This window comes from Phoenix dactylifera, chromosome 8, assembly GCF_009389715.1.
Source record: "Phoenix dactylifera cultivar Barhee BC4 chromosome 8, palm_55x_up_171113_PBpolish2nd_filt_p, whole genome shotgun sequence".
Lineage (NCBI taxonomy): Eukaryota > Viridiplantae > Streptophyta > Magnoliopsida > Arecales > Arecaceae > Phoenix > Phoenix dactylifera.
Genome location: NC_052399.1, coordinates 30473006 through 30490262, shown reverse-complemented (window position 1 = coordinate 30490262; position 17257 = coordinate 30473006). Strand labels below are relative to the sequence as shown.

General features: G+C 38.4%; 2 protein-coding genes across 3 annotated transcripts; one reads left to right on the top strand and one right to left on the bottom strand.

The window, feature by feature from the left end:
* Positions 1 to 1234: 1234 nt before the first annotated feature.
* On the top strand, positions 1235 to 9501 carry LOC103707257 (zinc finger CCHC domain-containing protein 7-like). Of its 2 annotated transcripts, none has more exons than XM_039129526.1 (8): positions 1235 to 1735; positions 2041 to 2151; positions 2254 to 2412; positions 6645 to 6806; positions 7018 to 7134; positions 7222 to 7329; positions 7410 to 8024; positions 8601 to 9501. In XM_039129526.1, exons 1-7 carry the CDS (start codon positions 1370 to 1372, stop codon positions 7839 to 7841), a joined length of 1455 nt encoding a protein of 484 aa, XP_038985454.1. In that variant the 5' UTR covers positions 1235 to 1369; the 3' UTR covers positions 7842 to 8024; positions 8601 to 9501. The 2 variants fall into 2 exon arrangements, with proteins under 2 accessions (XP_038985454.1, XP_008789899.3); XM_008791677.4 differs by having other exon boundaries at positions 1236 to 1735; positions 2047 to 2151.
* A 471-nt stretch (positions 9502 to 9972) lies between these two features.
* On the bottom strand, positions 9973 to 16924 carry LOC103707245 (EEF1A lysine methyltransferase 1). The gene is made up of 4 exons (XM_008791657.4): positions 16497 to 16924; positions 11718 to 11876; positions 11297 to 11378; positions 9973 to 10384 (listed from the first exon to the last, which is right to left on the bottom strand). Exons 1-4 carry the CDS (start codon positions 16821 to 16823, stop codon positions 10233 to 10235), a joined length of 720 nt encoding a protein of 239 aa, XP_008789879.1. The 5' UTR covers positions 16824 to 16924; the 3' UTR covers positions 9973 to 10232.
* Positions 16925 to 17257: the final 333 nt, after the last annotated feature.

The window sequence follows — 17257 nt, the reverse complement described above, 5'->3', positions numbered from 1 at the left end:
AATGCTCTCTAATTAGTTTCTATGGTTATATTTTAAACGTATGGAGATTATTGAAGAGAGACTATTATGTCTCTCGGGGGTAAAAACAACTACACGTCTACACCAAAACTCTTTCTCCCTCTCTCCTTCCTCTCTCTGTGCAGTCAATTTGGGTCTAATTATATTCTGACAAGGCTACCCATCTAGGGCATATTTTTTTATGGATAAATATCATAAAAGAGTTGGTTCTTATTGACCAACTTACCTATAATCTTATGTTTTTCGAGGTGGATAAGTTATTTTTTCAGATAAAAATAGAGACAAAATCTTACTTTCAACGAGTCAGTTATTTTTCCCTCATCTAATAAAATAATATTTTTTATTTTATTCCTAAAATACTTTTAATTCTAATATTATATTATATTATTATTATATATAATAATATAAATATTATTAAATTATTTTTCAATCTAAAAACTGCTTGAAAAATATTAGTTCAAAAAATATATATATTCAGGTACGTTTTTTACCCATCTAATAGCCCTCATCCCCGAGCTTCCTCAAGGTCAACTTTGACGGGTCGGTGCTGGATGGAGGTACGCGAGGTGGGGCAAGCTTTGTTATACGGGACCCTCACTCCAGGGTAGTGGCAGCGGACGGTTGCCAGTTATTCGACACATCAATTCCAGGGGTGGGGTTGCGAGTTGCCTGGGCAGGTCTTCGCCATGCGCGGCAGGTGTTGCGGGCCAGCTCGATCATCCTGGAGGGCGATTCGGCTACGGTCATTGGGTGGATTCGGAGGGGACCGAGTGGTGAGAGTTTATACCACCCTCTGATCCGGAACATTTGGATGATGGTGAGAGATGGTGTGGCCTTCGAGGCTAAGCATGTATTTAGAGAGGCCAACGAGGCGGCTGACTGGATGGCGGCCTAGGCGGCCCACCACTCAGAATACGCCTTATGGTTAGGAGAGGGAGAGCTGCCACTGGCACTTCGCGAGCTTGTGTTTTTTTTTTTTTTTTTTGAATATATTCGTACATGCATTATATGAAAAACCCGTTAAAATAAAAAAAAATAATAATATAAAAAAAATAACGCAACACTCCGGTGCGTGAGCACGTGGTGCATAGCAGCAGCCACATGCGAAAAATGGTCTCTGGTTGAGTCTGCACTTTAACCCGGGTGCACTTTTACTCGTTTCTTTTGTCTTCCTATAAACACAAATACTGAAAAGAAGGTCTATACGAAGAATTTTTAACTTCCCATAAACACAAATACGGAAAAAGGATCGTCTAGGGTTTCCTTCGTTCTCTCGTGCTTCCACCGCTTCCCTTTTCTCCCCGACGCCAATTAGGGTTAGGGTTTCGTCGCGCTCTAGCCGATCCCGGGGATGGGCCGTCGACGGGGGGACAAAGGGAGCGCCGAGTCGGACGAGGAGGACGATGGCGAGGCGGCGAAGGCCGTGATCTTTATCAGCAGCGACGACGAGGAGGCCAACGAGGACCTCAGTCTTGCCATCGTGGCGAGGGCGAGGGAGCGCGAGGCCAACCGGAAGAGGGCGGAAGAAGGAGGCCTGCCCCCTGTAGCCGCTGCGGCGCCGGCCTTGGTGATAGATCTGTCCTCGTCGCCGTCTGCGGACCAGGAGCCTGCGCCTTCTGGTGGGGAGGCGGCGGTGGAGGCGTCGGCGGAAGGGGAGAAAAAGAAGAAGCGGAGAAGGAAGAAGAGGAAGAAGAACGAGGCTGATGAGAATGAAAGAGTAAGTCTTTTCAATGAAAGTTGAGAAATTTCCCGGTTTGAGTAGTAAAGAAAGATTTTTTGTGGTATACTTCTTTAATTTGTTACGCTGGTGCTGATTTCGAATAGAAACTTTGGAACCTGGAACAAAAAAAATGCACAACGTAATTTCTGTGCCTGTAAAAATCTTCATTAAAAAAGGTTTAATCTTGATGAGCTTTTGTACGAAAAGAATCCGTTCTTGGTAATTTCTTTGCCATTATATATTTCCACTGATTCAATCTTGATCAAAGAGACATATTGAGATGAATATTTTTTATCTTCTAACCTCAGGTGGTTGTTCCTGCTAAAGAAGAAGAGGAACCATTGGAGACGGCTGATCTTGCGGTCACTGAAGTGAATGAAACATCTGATAACGTGGTTCTACGAAAGCTTCTTGTAAGCTTAAATTGCTTTGTGAATCTTTTCAAGTTCTATACATGCTTTTCTTGTAGGAAGAACTCATTTATCCGGATCTTTTCAATGTTCTTTTCTGACTAGCGTGGGCCAAGGTACTTTGATCCTGGAGACAGCAATTGGGAGACTTGCTTTAACTGCGGTGAGGAAGGCCATGTGGCTGCGAACTGTATGATGGAGAAGCGGCAGAGGCCATGCTTTGTCTGTGGAATGTTTGGGCACAATGGGAAACAGTGCACGCAGGTGAGAAAAGTCCATTTTTAGGAATAAGATTCAGTCTATCTGGCCCTGATCTTTACTTGTTAGATTTGCTAGTTTTGCTCTGAATTTAGTTTGAAGCTAGACCTCACTAAAGAACTGTTCAAAGGCAAGCATGCAGATGGCACATGCATTTCATGTATGCAATAAAAATGTTAAAAAGTAAGATTAAAACTTAGGAATTTATCTTATATGGCGCATTAACAAAGCAAATTTAACATAATAAGTTGGAGAATGACTTCGGAGGATCTATAAACTGTTGGATAAGAGACAGACAATTAATAAAGGAATATAAAAGTAAAAGAGAAAAAGATCAACAAATAATAACTTTTCTCTTTTTAGTGCAGGTTTTTATGTTTTTTTGGGGGTGGGTGTTGGGGGAAGGGGGAGGGGTGCTACTCCTTGAGTTTATCGCCATTATGGGCCCCAACAAGGTTTGCAGTACCGGAACCAGTACCCGTGCTAGTAGGCTGGCGGTATGGTACGGTGTAGTACTGTGCCTTGCTGTTTCGGCGTGTATTGATGAGGAGAAGAGGGAAAAGGAGATAGAGGAAAAGAGAGAGAGGAGGGGGGAGGGAGAGAGAGATGGAGAGAGAGAGAGAGAGAGAGGTTGAGGGAGGCGAGCTCCATGCATCGGAACAGAGGCGAAGCCCCTACTTCGAAAAGAAACAACGGCTTCATCCCCCTTTTTTTGAATTTTTATTTAAGTGAAGTCGAGATAGAAGCCCCCTTTTTCACTTAAAAAAAATCCAAAAAAGGGGATGAAGCCCTTGATTTTTTCTCTTTTTTTTGATAGGTCAGATAGATCATACACTTCTAGTATGAATACATCCAATAAAATCAGAAAATAAGAGATGGTTTAAGGGGGAGGAATGGTCTCGTAATTGTCCCAAAGAAAGCCGATAGAAAGGTAAGCAACAAAGGATGCAACCCAGTCAGCTGCTTTGTTTGCCTCTCCATAGACAAAGTTGCTTTGATTCTTTTCGAAGCAAGGGCTCCACCCATGTTCCGATGCACGGAAGAGAGAGGGCTTCACCCCCCACCCTCAACCTATTTCCCTCCCTCTCCCCCTCCCCCTCCTTCCCTCTCCTCCTCCCCCCCTCTCTATTTTCCTTTCTCCTCTTCTCCTTTTGCCCCTCTCCCCCCCTTTCTTCCTCCCTCCCTCTCTCCCTTTTCCTCTCTCCCCTTCTCCCTCTCCCTTGCCATTGCTGGTTTCTCGGATTGGGGGGCGGACCAATGGCAGTTCGCCCTCCAATACAACTTGGTACATCCTTAACTTGGCAGTTTGGGATGGTACCGCAACCTTGGGCCCAACCTATGCGCAACTAGTCCACAACACTTCTTCTTTTTCCTTTTTTTGTTGAGAGTGCTCCTTTCCATTTTTAAGGGCAACCCTACCTTTCTTTCTTTCGATCCTTCTTATTGCAGTATTCTAATTTCTCTGTCTTCCTACTAATGGTGTCTAACCGCATACATTCTATACTTTCTGTATTATGTAAATCACACATGCAAGTTTCAAATACAGAAATAACCTTGGAAATGTAATTCAAGAAAAGAGCAAAGATATAAAAATAATAAGTAGACTATGAATAAAATATTATTTAAAAATGGGTCATATTAAAGGATAATTAAAAAGGTTTTTTTTTAAAAAATTTTAGAATACACTAGTAAAAATATACATGCAAATGCATGTATAAAAGGTGGAATAAGGATAGAGGATTGTAAAAACTAGTGCCTTATAGGCAACAGATGGGAGAGGGAAGGGGTAATGCATGAATAGAAAATGGTGGTCCATGAAGACTTATTAACACAGTGGCTAGAATTAATATAAAATTTGATTTTTTTTAAAAAAATTTTTTGGATAGGATATGCACATTAGCTTTAGAAAGAAGGAACTCTAGCTGCCCCCCACATATGCTTATGTAGACAGTTTGGAGCCAATGTTGCTATGTAGTGCACATATGAGGTGATGTGTTATGTATGTTAGATATTTTTACATGTTCTGGGGGGGTATTATGGTCCTCTTTGGCCCTCTAGGTTAGGTGTGCCTTGTGATATAAGGAGATCTGGAGATCTATTAAATCAAGTGGTTAGAATCTGATAAATTTTGCATGGAAGCGACAATCTTGTAAACACAACTTTTGTAGAAATATCAGATTTCGATGATCTTGGATTTATTAGAAAGGCCTCTTAAGATCAATTGATGTTGTATGGCCCTTGGTGTGGTTATGTGGTTTCTTGGTTAAAATAGGCCAAAGACTATAATCTAGTGAGGCTTATCTATTTGTTAAAAGTATCCTTTTGTAGAAATATTAGATTTTGATGATCCTGGACTTGTTGAAAAGGTCTCTTCGAGAACTATAATTGATGTTCCGTGGCTTTTTGACAACATTCTAATGTTTTCTGGGTCAAAGTTTGGCCAAAAGCCATAGTTATAATTTAATGACGATTTTCTTCTAATATGTGGTATTTAATTCATACTAAATATTAGTCTAAATGGATAGTATTTCTTCAAGGAAAATATAGGGTCATGATCATTTCTGGACAATTCTTTGTACTTTCATATGTAGTATAGATAAAAATTAGGTTATAGCTTTTATTCAGCATGCAACTATATATGAGCTCATACTTTGCCATCTTAAATGAAACTTCACTACTAGAAAAGGTTTATGAATGGTATTCTTGTCCCAGTTCATGCAAAAGTAAAACTTAAATGAAACTTCACTACTAGAAAAGACCCATTGTTATTACTTCAAAAAACTGAAAAGGAAAGTATGATACAACAAATTTTAAAAAGATTCATGGATTTAAATAAAAAGAGAAATATTGGCATGCCATATATATTCATGGATTCATGATGTACAGTATACCATTTCAAAACATGTTTTATAAGCTACATTATTATAAGAATTTATGAAGGCATGTACACTTTCACTAACATATGGGGCCCATATTGGGGTGGTCCTTCGTTGGAAAACAGTAGAAGTGCATATTCTAGGTAATGGATGTATTATTTTTTTGAGAGAGATGATGGGGATCTCAAATAAAAATAAGGAATTGCACTGAAGAAAATAATAAGGTTTAATGGATGTTTATTGACATGATAGCAGTTAACTAATAAACATGAAGTCATTGAAGGAAAAATTGGACAAGGACTAGTGGGGAGTGATGGATATACTATGTTACCCATCTTTCAAAACATCACATCAAACAATAACATGTTTTTATGGAAAAGGCATTAAAATTAAACCACTAGCCATCTTGGATTATTCAAAGTTCAGACTGCCGAAACATGTTTGATGTTTCTCAAACAAGAGTAATACAAAAATAGTAGGTCATTGAATGTCTTAGAATAGCCTTTTATTTGTAAGGGCTCTAATAGATCGAAATGCCTTCCAAAATGAAGCTAATGAGCTTTAAAAGAATGGGCAAAAAAGATAAGAAGAATAGTGCTGTAAACCAACCTCACCTAGGGACTGCTGAGGTGCTTTGGGGCTTCTCGACCTCATTAAGTGCCTAGCTGAACGTAACGAGCACCTTTGACCAACACTTGTTTTAGGTACGGGTGGATTGACGAACCATGAATATAAAGAACAATTGACGTAATATTAGGTAGCTCTAGAGAAAAATTGACCAATTGAATAGGAAAGGGATCGAGAATAGGTGATTAGGCGCTTTGATAATGATGGAGCAAGAAGAAGGGTTATTGCTGATGGAACAACCAATATATATAACTCGAAATATATTTATATGAATGATGTTCAATTTAATTTCTTAATTGTCTCTTCTTGGAAAATTGATGGAATTTTTGTGTAGAAATTTTAGAAGTTGAAGTTAACATATATAGAATTGGACCACTTGTGAGACACTAAATTGTAAAAGATTTAGTGTATGTCAAGATGCAGGGAAGTATAAGGACAAGGACAATTAGGTTTTGCATTGAAAGTATAAATTATTTGAAATATTTAAAATGTAACTTTCCAAATTTCCCTTTTTCCTTGAAACGAACAAGTGGACCTGTAAAGAACTTTGGTCTAACCTTCTTGAGACCTGAATGCTGCATACGAAGTCATGGGAATGCCTGTCAAATTGTTGAATTCGAATTTGAGTTATGCGTTCTTGCCTAAAGTAGTTTGTGTATAAACTTTGTTACATTTGCTTTTTCTTCCACATCATTGTTTTACCTATTGTGACCTATCTGTCTGCTTTTTTAATAGGCACAAGATTGTTTTGTTTGCAAAAGAAGAGGACATCTTGCAAAAGACTGCCCTGAAAAGCACAAGAGGATTGCTCAGGAATCTAAAATTTGTCTGCGATGTGGAGATGTTGGACATGACATGTTATTGTGTAGGAATGAGTATCCACCTGATGATCTGAAGGTTAATAATGTCTTCAGGACCTTGTTTCTTGATATTTTGCATGCTTATGCATAAATATGATATGCATATATTTATATGTATGAGTAAGGCTTGTTGGTGATAGTTGCTGGACCATTACAATGGCTTGAAGTTTTTCTCAAGAAACAATGGCTTGTGGTTAGATAATAGTACAAACTAAGGAGTTATACTATTGATCTCTTTGATTGTGCAGGAAATACAGTGTTACATTTGCAAAAAGTATGGTCATCTCTGCTGTGCCGACTTTACAGATATTGGTCCAAGAGAAGTTTCTTGTTACAATTGTGCCCAGCTGGGCCATACTGGTTTGGTAAGATTGATGGACCTACTAAACTTGGTTATGCTAGTTCTGCTGTATGTGATGTATTGGTCTTACCATTCAAATCCATTTACTTAGGGATGTGCAAAGCCACGTGGTGAAACAGGTGCTGCTGCATCACCAACTTTATGCTACAAATGTGGTGAAGAAGGGCATTTTGCACGGGGTTGCACAAAAATTTCTATGGTTAATTCTTATCTATAACAATTTTCTCAATAAATGATGGTGCCTATTTTTCAGAAATGTAATTTGTAAATATTTTGCAGTCTGCCAGAAGGATGGGTGAATCAACTCCTACTCGGAAATTTGCTAAGGAAAATAAAGACTTTTTGGGGAGCAGATCAGCGCCTCGTGATTTTGGCAAATCACATAAGAAGAAAAGTTTGCTTGATGAGGAGAGGAAGAATATGTCAGCTGGTAGATCCAGGATAAGGGGTGGTTGGATTGTTGATGATCCAGGTGACCTGGCTAGGAAGAAGTTTAAAACAAATGGTTGGGCATCTCCCAGAACGCCAGTTAAAAGTAGTCACAAAAATTATCCGTTAGGTTCAGGTGGACAATATTCTAGCTCTCAGTCTTCTAAGAAGCGCAAGTATTTCGTAGGAACCCCTAGTCTGCATGTTTCAAGGGGTAACTACCAACATGATTTTTCGGCATCAAGATTTGGTAACTCACATAGGCGTTTTGGGAGATCATAGCAAAGCTGGGAACTGTTTGATGCTGATTGCTCTTCTTCCAGCAAAGGGTAGCTGCAAAAAGAAATAAACTCGCAAATTCTAACAACAGCCTCTGGGGGGTGTGTCATTCTAATTTGTCATGTTGCCTGCCCATGAAATTTATTCCTTTAAGCAAATCCAGGGCTCTGAACATGTCATAAATCTGTAAGCATTTCTGCTCTAATTTACCTCCCTATTGGTTTTATTGTTTGCCGTTAATAGGTTTTCAATTCAAATATGAACAAATATGTGATGTCAACTGCTCTTAGTTCCTTATTCATTTAATGATCTCCTTGAAGCAAGTAGATTATCCTAAGTCAGTAATTGGGAAAACTATTCAGAAGTGCCTAATGTATGCTGTTTAATAACATGGATTCCCCCTCTGATGGTGTAAAGTTTTTTGAAAATTAGAATGTCTAACAGCATGCATTTTGAGCAGGAAGAATTGCTATATGTAATGATTTTTTTTTTCTCTTTGCAAATCTTAGAAGAGGCACCAGTTTGACGATTAAACCATTGATTGCTTATATTATGCATATAGCCTGTCGATTAATCCATTTTTCTTACCTTCATAAAACATAATTTAACCCATGGTCCTGGCAATTCTTTTGCAGTGCATATGGCTCACATGTATCAATTTTCTTTCAAGGCCCCTTTTTATTTGCTTTAGTAACAGCATTAGTGTTTTGCCTGTTGAAAAAATATGGAATCCAGCCACTCATCACATTTTTACTTTTGCAGGATGTTGGGCAAGTGATTTTGCAACTATGACCTGCCCCTCAACATTTTGCCGGGCTGTTGTGTTTGTACATGAGACGTGTGCTTTCATTTCAAGCAGTTGAAATTATTCAAAATAGAACGAAATTGGTGACCCTTATCCAGTTAGTCTAACTTGTTGAACTGGTTAGCTTATTGTGTTCCATGTGTTAGATAATGGTATACATTGTGTTTGAAGCTCAAGAAGAATTATTTAGAAAACCTGGTGGAGGGTCCCTATGTTTGGACTGCAGGAATCCAATGCTGAGATAAGAGAACTGGTGATTGGTGAAGATGAGTGCATTCTTGGAGAACATGGTATGCCTATCTTGGAAGATTTTATCCAAGGTTTTTTTAGATAGAATGTGTTCCTCAAGGATTTAGATCTTCCACACTGAACATTATCAAAGCTGTTGCGAGTGTTATGTGGATGCGCATGCTCGGGTGAACCTGTGGAAACTGACGGTCCTGTTGCCTGGTGGTGCTCCATGATTTTCTCATAGGTTGGATGACGGCAGTGTCTTAAGAAGGTCTACGAACATCTTTGGATTCTTGCATCGTTCGCAGGGGATATCGGCACCTGGATAACGGTATCTTTCAATTCAGTTATGTGGTTAGAGTGTACTCATGGATTTCAATAGACCTGAGATTCTAGACTGATCTCATTTGAGTACAACCTAGTTCATTGTTCAGAACCTAGGTACATTTACTTTGGTATTTGGTAGGCTGTTCTATGCTTGTGGAGCAGGTTGCCATCTTTGAGACAAACCAGAAAGACTAGCTGCAGACAACATATAAACCTGCTAAAGAAATGTTTGGATTACTTCTGCCAAGAGTCTTGTACAATTTGTTGAATGAAGTTTAGGATTTCTGGTTGCATTGCATACGCTGATATCCGCCGACAAATTCCTCCGACTTTAACATGAAATATTGATGCATTACTTTTGCTTGCGCTGTGTTAAGCCTGCCATTGCCCGGATATGGTCCAGACTTCTATGTGGCCTTCAGGCGAAAAGCTTTTACCAGTTTTTTTACCTCCCATTATCAGAATGCCATTTTCCTGAATGTGTCATTATTGTTGAATCCTAATAACTCATTGATGATATTGAATTCTGAGATACATTCATGGTTTTCCTCAAATTGAAAGCTAGATGCAGGTACATTTAGAGTTAAGGGACAATTAGAAAATTAGATAACCTAACCAAGATTCACTTGGAGCAAACATTACTTGGTGTCAATTTTTTTTTTTTACCCCCAAGAAAAGGCCATCCTTGGAAGCTACTTTATCTTTCTTCAAATGGATTCAAGCACTCATAGTTTTTAACTTCTCATCAACATAAAATTGCAACAAAACCAATTTGGCAATGAAAACAGAAGGATGAACCTCAATTCGTCCCTCATTCTAGATGTCTGTTTCACTTCAATTACTGAAAATAAAGAAGAAAGGAAAAGACATAGCCTGTTTTAGAGCTTAAAAATTTGGAAATGAAAACTGAAAAATGAGCCTCAATTCATCTTCATTCTAGATGTCTGTTTCACTTCATTACTGAAAATAAGAAAGAAAGGAAAAGAAAAAGAGTCTGCTTTAGAACTTGAAGAGTGAGCATGCTACCATAACTAGCCGGATCGCTCCCAGCCGCCCAGTCTCTCTGCAGGATCATAATTTGTATAAAGCCGGAACGAATTTCCAAGTTTGTTGGAGTGCTGCGGTCTGAAGCCACATGGATACGCATTCAATAGCTCTGCAGCTCTGTGCTGCTGCACCTCTCCTGCTCAAAGTAGAAGCAAACATACAGAATAAGTAATAGACAGGCATTGCCAAATCTACATACCTATTGGCATGTCTATTTTACAATGTATGCCAGTTATCAAATGCTTAAATATTCCTGAGTCCATTTTGTTGTATATTTACAACTACAACTAAATAATGTGGAGCATGTCAACAGAAAAACTTTGAGACTCGAAAAAAAATCTCGCAAGAGATTTGAATCCAATCTGGTTCCAGTTAACCTCATATTAACATGTCTCAAGCACAAGGGAGTAAACAACGAGAATGGGTGCACGGTTCCACAAATTGATACGGATCACCTTATTAGAAGGTACCACAAATATTGGACTAAGCTATCAAAGATGGTGCCGCAAGCAAACCCAGAAATACAAATCAAGGAGCTTTGACATTTGGTCTGATGCATAGCAGTAGATAGATTACGTAAGATTTGCTTTTAACACAAGCATGAAACATGTTTCATATGTTTGAGTCAGAGATTTAATAAAGCCTGTGTGCCAAAAGTTAGCAGGTAGAAAACAATTTGTGGGTCACAGTTTACTCCATTCTACTCCACCAGCCAAAGAATAGAAATCGCGGAGGGATACTGGAAAAGTCATTGCAATCTGCCTTTTTCACCCTCAAGAGCAAGATAACTACTTCCTTATCCAAGTGAGTCATCTGAAGTGTTGAATGAAAATGTAATAATAATAACTGGAAGAAAAAAAAAAGACTACTCCCTTACCTGAGTCACCTGAAGTGTTGAATGAAAATGTAATAATAATAAATAATAGGAGAAAAAAAGAGAGGCCACAAGATCCAGGAAGAAATGAGAGTTATCTAAGTGGTATGTAAGAGATTGTTGGAAAATCAGCAAATAAGTTATAAATTAATGAAGAAAATAAAAGCAATTTACCTGTGAGTAACAAAAAGTATGGCTCCTTAGGGTGGGCTAGGAAAGAAATTGTCTGGGCTACTTTCTCCAAGCACTCCTTGCTCTGCATGCACCAAATGAGGGAATTAAAGGGCTTTAGAACCTTTCTTAAAAGAACCATCCTAATATAATACACAGGAAAGTTTATGTCAATTTCAAGAACTGTACAAAGTTGGGTGCGTGGTTTGTAACCGATGGGATGCAAGCAGATATTCGTGCAATTTTACATGAATTGCCTGTATAATGGGTCAGTCACCCAGTACAATTCTGCAATGGTTAACTAGATTGAAGGACCAATTGATAACATGAACCATCATACCACATTTATTCTGCAACTGCTAGACTTAGAACATGAAATTCCAAATCAAGTACGACTTTTCACCTTCCAAATCAGCATACTCACCAGGTAAGGAGGGTCTGCAACAACAACTTGATAGGCATGCTTTAATGCAGAGGGCAACTCTTCCGGCTGATTGTAGTCATAAAAAGTAAAATCACTACCATATTGTTCAAACCGTTTATCATACTCAAGTAATTGCACCGGGATTGCAGGATCAATTCTCTGAAAATTACATAAAGATAGCAAATCAGTATCAATATAACCAGCATTTAGTGATAAAAAGCTAACAAAGATTAGTAATGTTTAATTGAATAAGGAATCAGCTTCCACAATCAAAAGTATAGTTGTCATAACGGATAAATGACCATCAAACTTCCTCTGTAGAGTGTCTTAGCGAGTGCAACCATAATTGGTGAAAGCGAATATAGAGATCATAAGATATAAGAAGATATGCCTTTCCATAAGCAGTAGAAATTTATAAATTAGGTGGAAAGACTTAACCGACAAGCAAAGCCACACTTGTCTAAGAATATAGCAGAATACAAATTTGATTGAAAAAGAATAAAAAGATGGTTGTGACATTGGACCTAGGGCTTTTGTCTTAGCTCAAGAAAAATCCCAATGCATGTTCCATCTCTGGTAAAAGGGGTACCTGGATCCTATTTGGAGTGGTTAAAGCAGCATTAAAAAGGCACTAAATTTGTGTACAAGTTTCTTGCCTTAGAACAATTGATGTGGCTAGCTATAGGTAGATCTTTGGGCTTCACATGAGCACCAACCAAATATAATTAAAGTTAGAAGCACTTTAAGGGATATTTAGGGATTAAATCTGGACTCATTTACACTTTTTAGAAATTAAAATAAGTCTAACCAAGGTTGGCCGTCCGGTACCGGACCCCTTACCGGTGCCACACTAGCACAGTATCGGTACGGTATGGTATGAAAGTTTTTTGGTGTACCAAGTGTCGGTACGCCATCCATACCGGATACTAGTACCGAACTGGTACGGTATGGTATGTCCTGTACCGCCCGATTTGGGCCAGTACCGTGTACCATGATTCTAACATATACATTGTGATTTTTCTTCATTTTTTCTTTAGGGGGACGAGAAGACACTTGACAGACATAATATTATCTTTGGGGTCTGCATAAACTACATTGAATTAGTGAAAGGTGCTTTAGATGCAAGCAGTTCCAAGTTAGTGCAAGATAAAAAGGATTTGGTACAGCTTTCTCATTATATTTTCATTTCCTTTCCAGGAATTGATCCTAATAAGTGGTTGGCTCCTCTATGCTATAAGGAGAAGAGGCCAATGATCAAATCAAAATGGATTTGAAGCGAGCATTTATTTTTCTGAAGGTTCAATATATTCCCCCCTCCAGTCTCTCTGAGCTCCTCTCCTTTTGTCACTCTTCCTCCATCTTTCTACCATTTCTCTTACTTTCTATCCAATGCTGCTCTTTTATTATTGTTATCAAAATACAAAGTACTCATTCTGCAACACAGACACAAAGCACCCTTTTGTGATGCATCAGATTATCTATTTAAACCATACTAGTGAGCAGTGACACTGATTGAATTGGTGATCCTTGCAACCAGCTCTGTTACACTTTTACCTTGCTAAACCATTCCTTCCTCTCTTCATGGGATTGTTTCACTCCCGTATCATGGCATTGCCTTCCATTCCAACGCCGTGTGATATGGTTGATATTGCAGAAAACTTCATTTGGTGTTACAATTTCTCCAACATGGGTGGCTTACATAGCACATACCACCACAAGTCGGTGCCGAAATCAAGCACTTGGTTAGGGGGACCAAGCCAAAAGGGTTCAATTTTTTTTTTTTCCGTTACTTCATTTCATTGGGAGGAAATGGAAGATTTGTTGGTAGTTGACAACCTATGGCTCAACAGGCAAAGAACTGAAAACAAACTTAAATTACATGAATATCATTCAAGTAAATAGAATAAAGATATTACATGTAAATAAGGAATTACCCCCATTTAAGTTCAATAGAATAGTCAAAATTTAAAATCCTATCAACCACTTTGCAATTGAAGAACAAACTCAAATAGCCACCATTGGGTCAAAAATAGCAACTTCTAAATAATAAAGAACCCCTCAAAAATTAAAAGCTCACAGATTTCATTATGTTCCAAGTATCCCAAGACCCAAAAGTCGGGTAACAAAGTTTAATATTTTACCCTCCGATACCTTTTCAAAGTTTAATATCACACAATGCTTAATATGCATAGATGCCTTATGAAAAACTATGAATGAATCCCAAGCTCCAAAGTCTTTTCATCAAAAATTTTATGAATAATTGATTGTCTATTTTTATCAAAGATTTTAAGTTAATGTTTATGCATTCTTAAGATATCGTGTAGTTTGAAAGACAACACACAATATTCAACAAATATATCTACCTATATTTTTTTATTGTATGATTCTATATAGGGGATTAAATTATTGTTTCAATGCATGAAACAACTCTTAGCCCAACTAGCAAAAATTTAAACCCCAAAAGTTTTTAAAAAATGTACCAAAAATTGCATTGCCAATGTCATCCAGGCCTACCCACTGCATGTTGGCACATGCCAACATAACAAGATGCATGACACACGTCGTGCTAGCCACTAGCCAACACACCCTGAACTAGTGGCAACTTAAATACTTGATCAAAAAGGATTCCTTTTTTTATGAAGTACAAAAGTGTATATAACACATTTACTTGTTCCTGAGTCCAAATAATGGAGATATACTAAATTAGGGTGCTTTTGAAAAAAAAAATAGAATGATAAAGCAACATGAAGAAGACAAGACCCATTAGAGAGGAAGAGTAATGATCAATAGGTGGTTCATACCTGATATGATAGAAAGCGAACTAGGCATAAAGAAAGAGAATTTTTAGAGAGGATATTGATCAAGAGAGGAAATCGAGGGACGCCAATAAAAACAGGAACCTAGTATCAAGAGAAAGAAGAGAGACATGGGTTTAGGCAGACTTTGATTATTAAGAAATCCAATATGAGAGAGAGAAGGGGGGGAGAGATTTTACGAATGGGGAAATTAACTCCTTTTGGAGGAAAAATGTGAGTGATAGAATAATCTTGGAATATTCCATAATTCAAAACTCTCATTTGTTATTAGCACAGATTTTTGAATTCATTGTTTTCATGATTTAGTCACCTTGAAATATGCATGAGTAGATCATAGAGAATTGCAATTGTGAAAAAGGCTAGTGCCCTATCCAAAGCACACCACAATTCAAGCAGCAATTGCTCCAAATGTATCATCTTTTTCCACAGATCTCTAAATCCCTCCAAGTTACTACTCATTCAAGAATTACAGTGACGCATTTTAGCTTCCTATGTGAAGCTTCACAAACATCCAATGCCTTGGTTTAGAAGTTTTTCCATTCACCACAAAGTTCCAATTGCATTGGAAGCATTTCTCCATGTCAAATAGGGCACTCTACATGAATATTACCATATCCTCAACAATAATCAACAAGCCTTGCCTCAAGTAAAATAGGGTGCTCTACATGAATCTTTTTGTCAGCTATACCCTCTGTTAGATAAGTAGTTGCAATCCTTTTCTACAACTCTAAGTAAATTATATGTGAATTTTCCATCTTTCTTCATAGAATGAATTTGAGCACATATTCCTAACATTTACTTATCATATCTTTCTCCATGCAATTTCCACTAAATTCATCACATCATCCATAATTGGCAATACAAACTCTATGATTCTTATAGTGTGTGCACTCCTAGTCATGAATTTAAGACACCTTTTTATTGTGACTTTATTCAATCTTTTCCCCACCATTTTTTGTTATGTCACTACCACTAATTTGACACTTCAACTCCAACTCTTTCTCTAATATCCTCAAATACACCATATACTTTTAATTTAAACATTATCATGTCCACAAAGTTTACATGCCTCAACCTTCTATTTTGCTCAACATCTGGAGCCATATAACATTGCTGGCTAATTAAGGACATCTTGTTTCCTTTTACAACACATAAAACCAAATGAAATTGCTAATAAACTTTGCATGACTAATAAATCATTTTAAATTCTCCCCCTTTTATTCTCCTTTGCCTATAGGCTGTAGCTTTTGTTCCTTTCTCTATGGCTACTATTTTCCTTACATCGATAACGAAAATTAAAGAAAAAAAGAAGAACATGTCTTGACTGCTATCACCTTGCATTTCCCATGAGGAAATGCACTTTGTTTGACACTATATAGGCATATATAAAGAGCTTGCACAACTTTCCTACCAAAGAAAATTATTCAAACTTCAAAGCGCACCGTCTAGCACACATAATTTCCACCAGTGTCTCTACCCAAAATATGCCTTTTTGGTTTAAAGGAAGTAACTTTCTCCCGGCACACTCATTACAAAAACCATTTAATATCAAATACCTTAGCCTTCCGTTATTTAAGCTAGCCAAAATCTTTTACCCCTTTTAACTTGTTTCCGTTCCAAAAAAGAAGTCTAAGAGGTTATACAGCTGATTGTGCCCGTTCCAATACAAAATTCATATGAAAAATCAAAGCTTGAGCACAGAAACAAAGACCACCACCAATTACAAACCCCGGCTCGTTAAAGGAAAGACAAAAGATCAATTGTTTTTTTTTTAAAAAAAAAAGGTCAAAATCTGAGCTCAGAATTATAGACCTCCAACTACGTAAACCCTCCACAATGATTCTGAATCATCCATCGATCAGAACCACATTTGCCCTTCTACCTACTCGATCTCAGAGCAGTTCTCCACGATAGAATAGAGAGAGGGAGGAAAGGAGGGAGGGAGGAAGAGATGGCGTCTGACTTTGAGATAAACGTAGATGGTGGGACACGCGACGCAGGCGACGACAGAAGAGGTGGAGGCGCAGAGACCTCTTATCTCCTCGGCGACCGTCTCCGCCGTCTCTCGGTCGTACCAGAACTGGCTCAGCCGCCAGTCCTCTGCCAGCAGCCGCACCTCCTCCGAGCGCCCATCCCCTTCTTCCTCTTCCACCCTCGCCGAGCTCTGCTTCTCTGTCAGGAATTCCCTCAGAGCATCGAGAGCTCGGGAGCTCAGAAATGGCGGGTCGTCGTCGTCTTCGTGGCCATCCTCGGCGGCGGCGCTCAGCCTTTCTTCCCCTTTTGCGGACATTTTGCGGGTGTATTTTGGGAAGGCTCGAGGCGAAGCTTGGCGAGGCTTCGATTTATGGGACAGGCTATGCGGGGGCGTTTTGGGCGAACCAAATTTTTCTCTCTCTTAATTTAGCTCACCCGTTTAGGTCAAAACGATGTCGCCCATCTAGCAGGGGATGAATAGTAGCGAGCTTCGCGCAGGGTGCCAATGCTTATGCGTTTAACTTAGATCAACCAAAAAAAAAAAAAGAAAACTTATGACCAATCTATTTACTAAAATAATCAAATTTAGATATAAAATTTTAACTAGTTTAATAAATAAATCAGATTTGGATTGGCAGATTTTAACCCATATGACTCCACTGTCACCCTATTATGATGTTTTTCTTTTAGAACTTGTATAGCCTAAGGGTTGGAGTGATGAGGTACATAATGTCATAGGCTTTAGTAGCA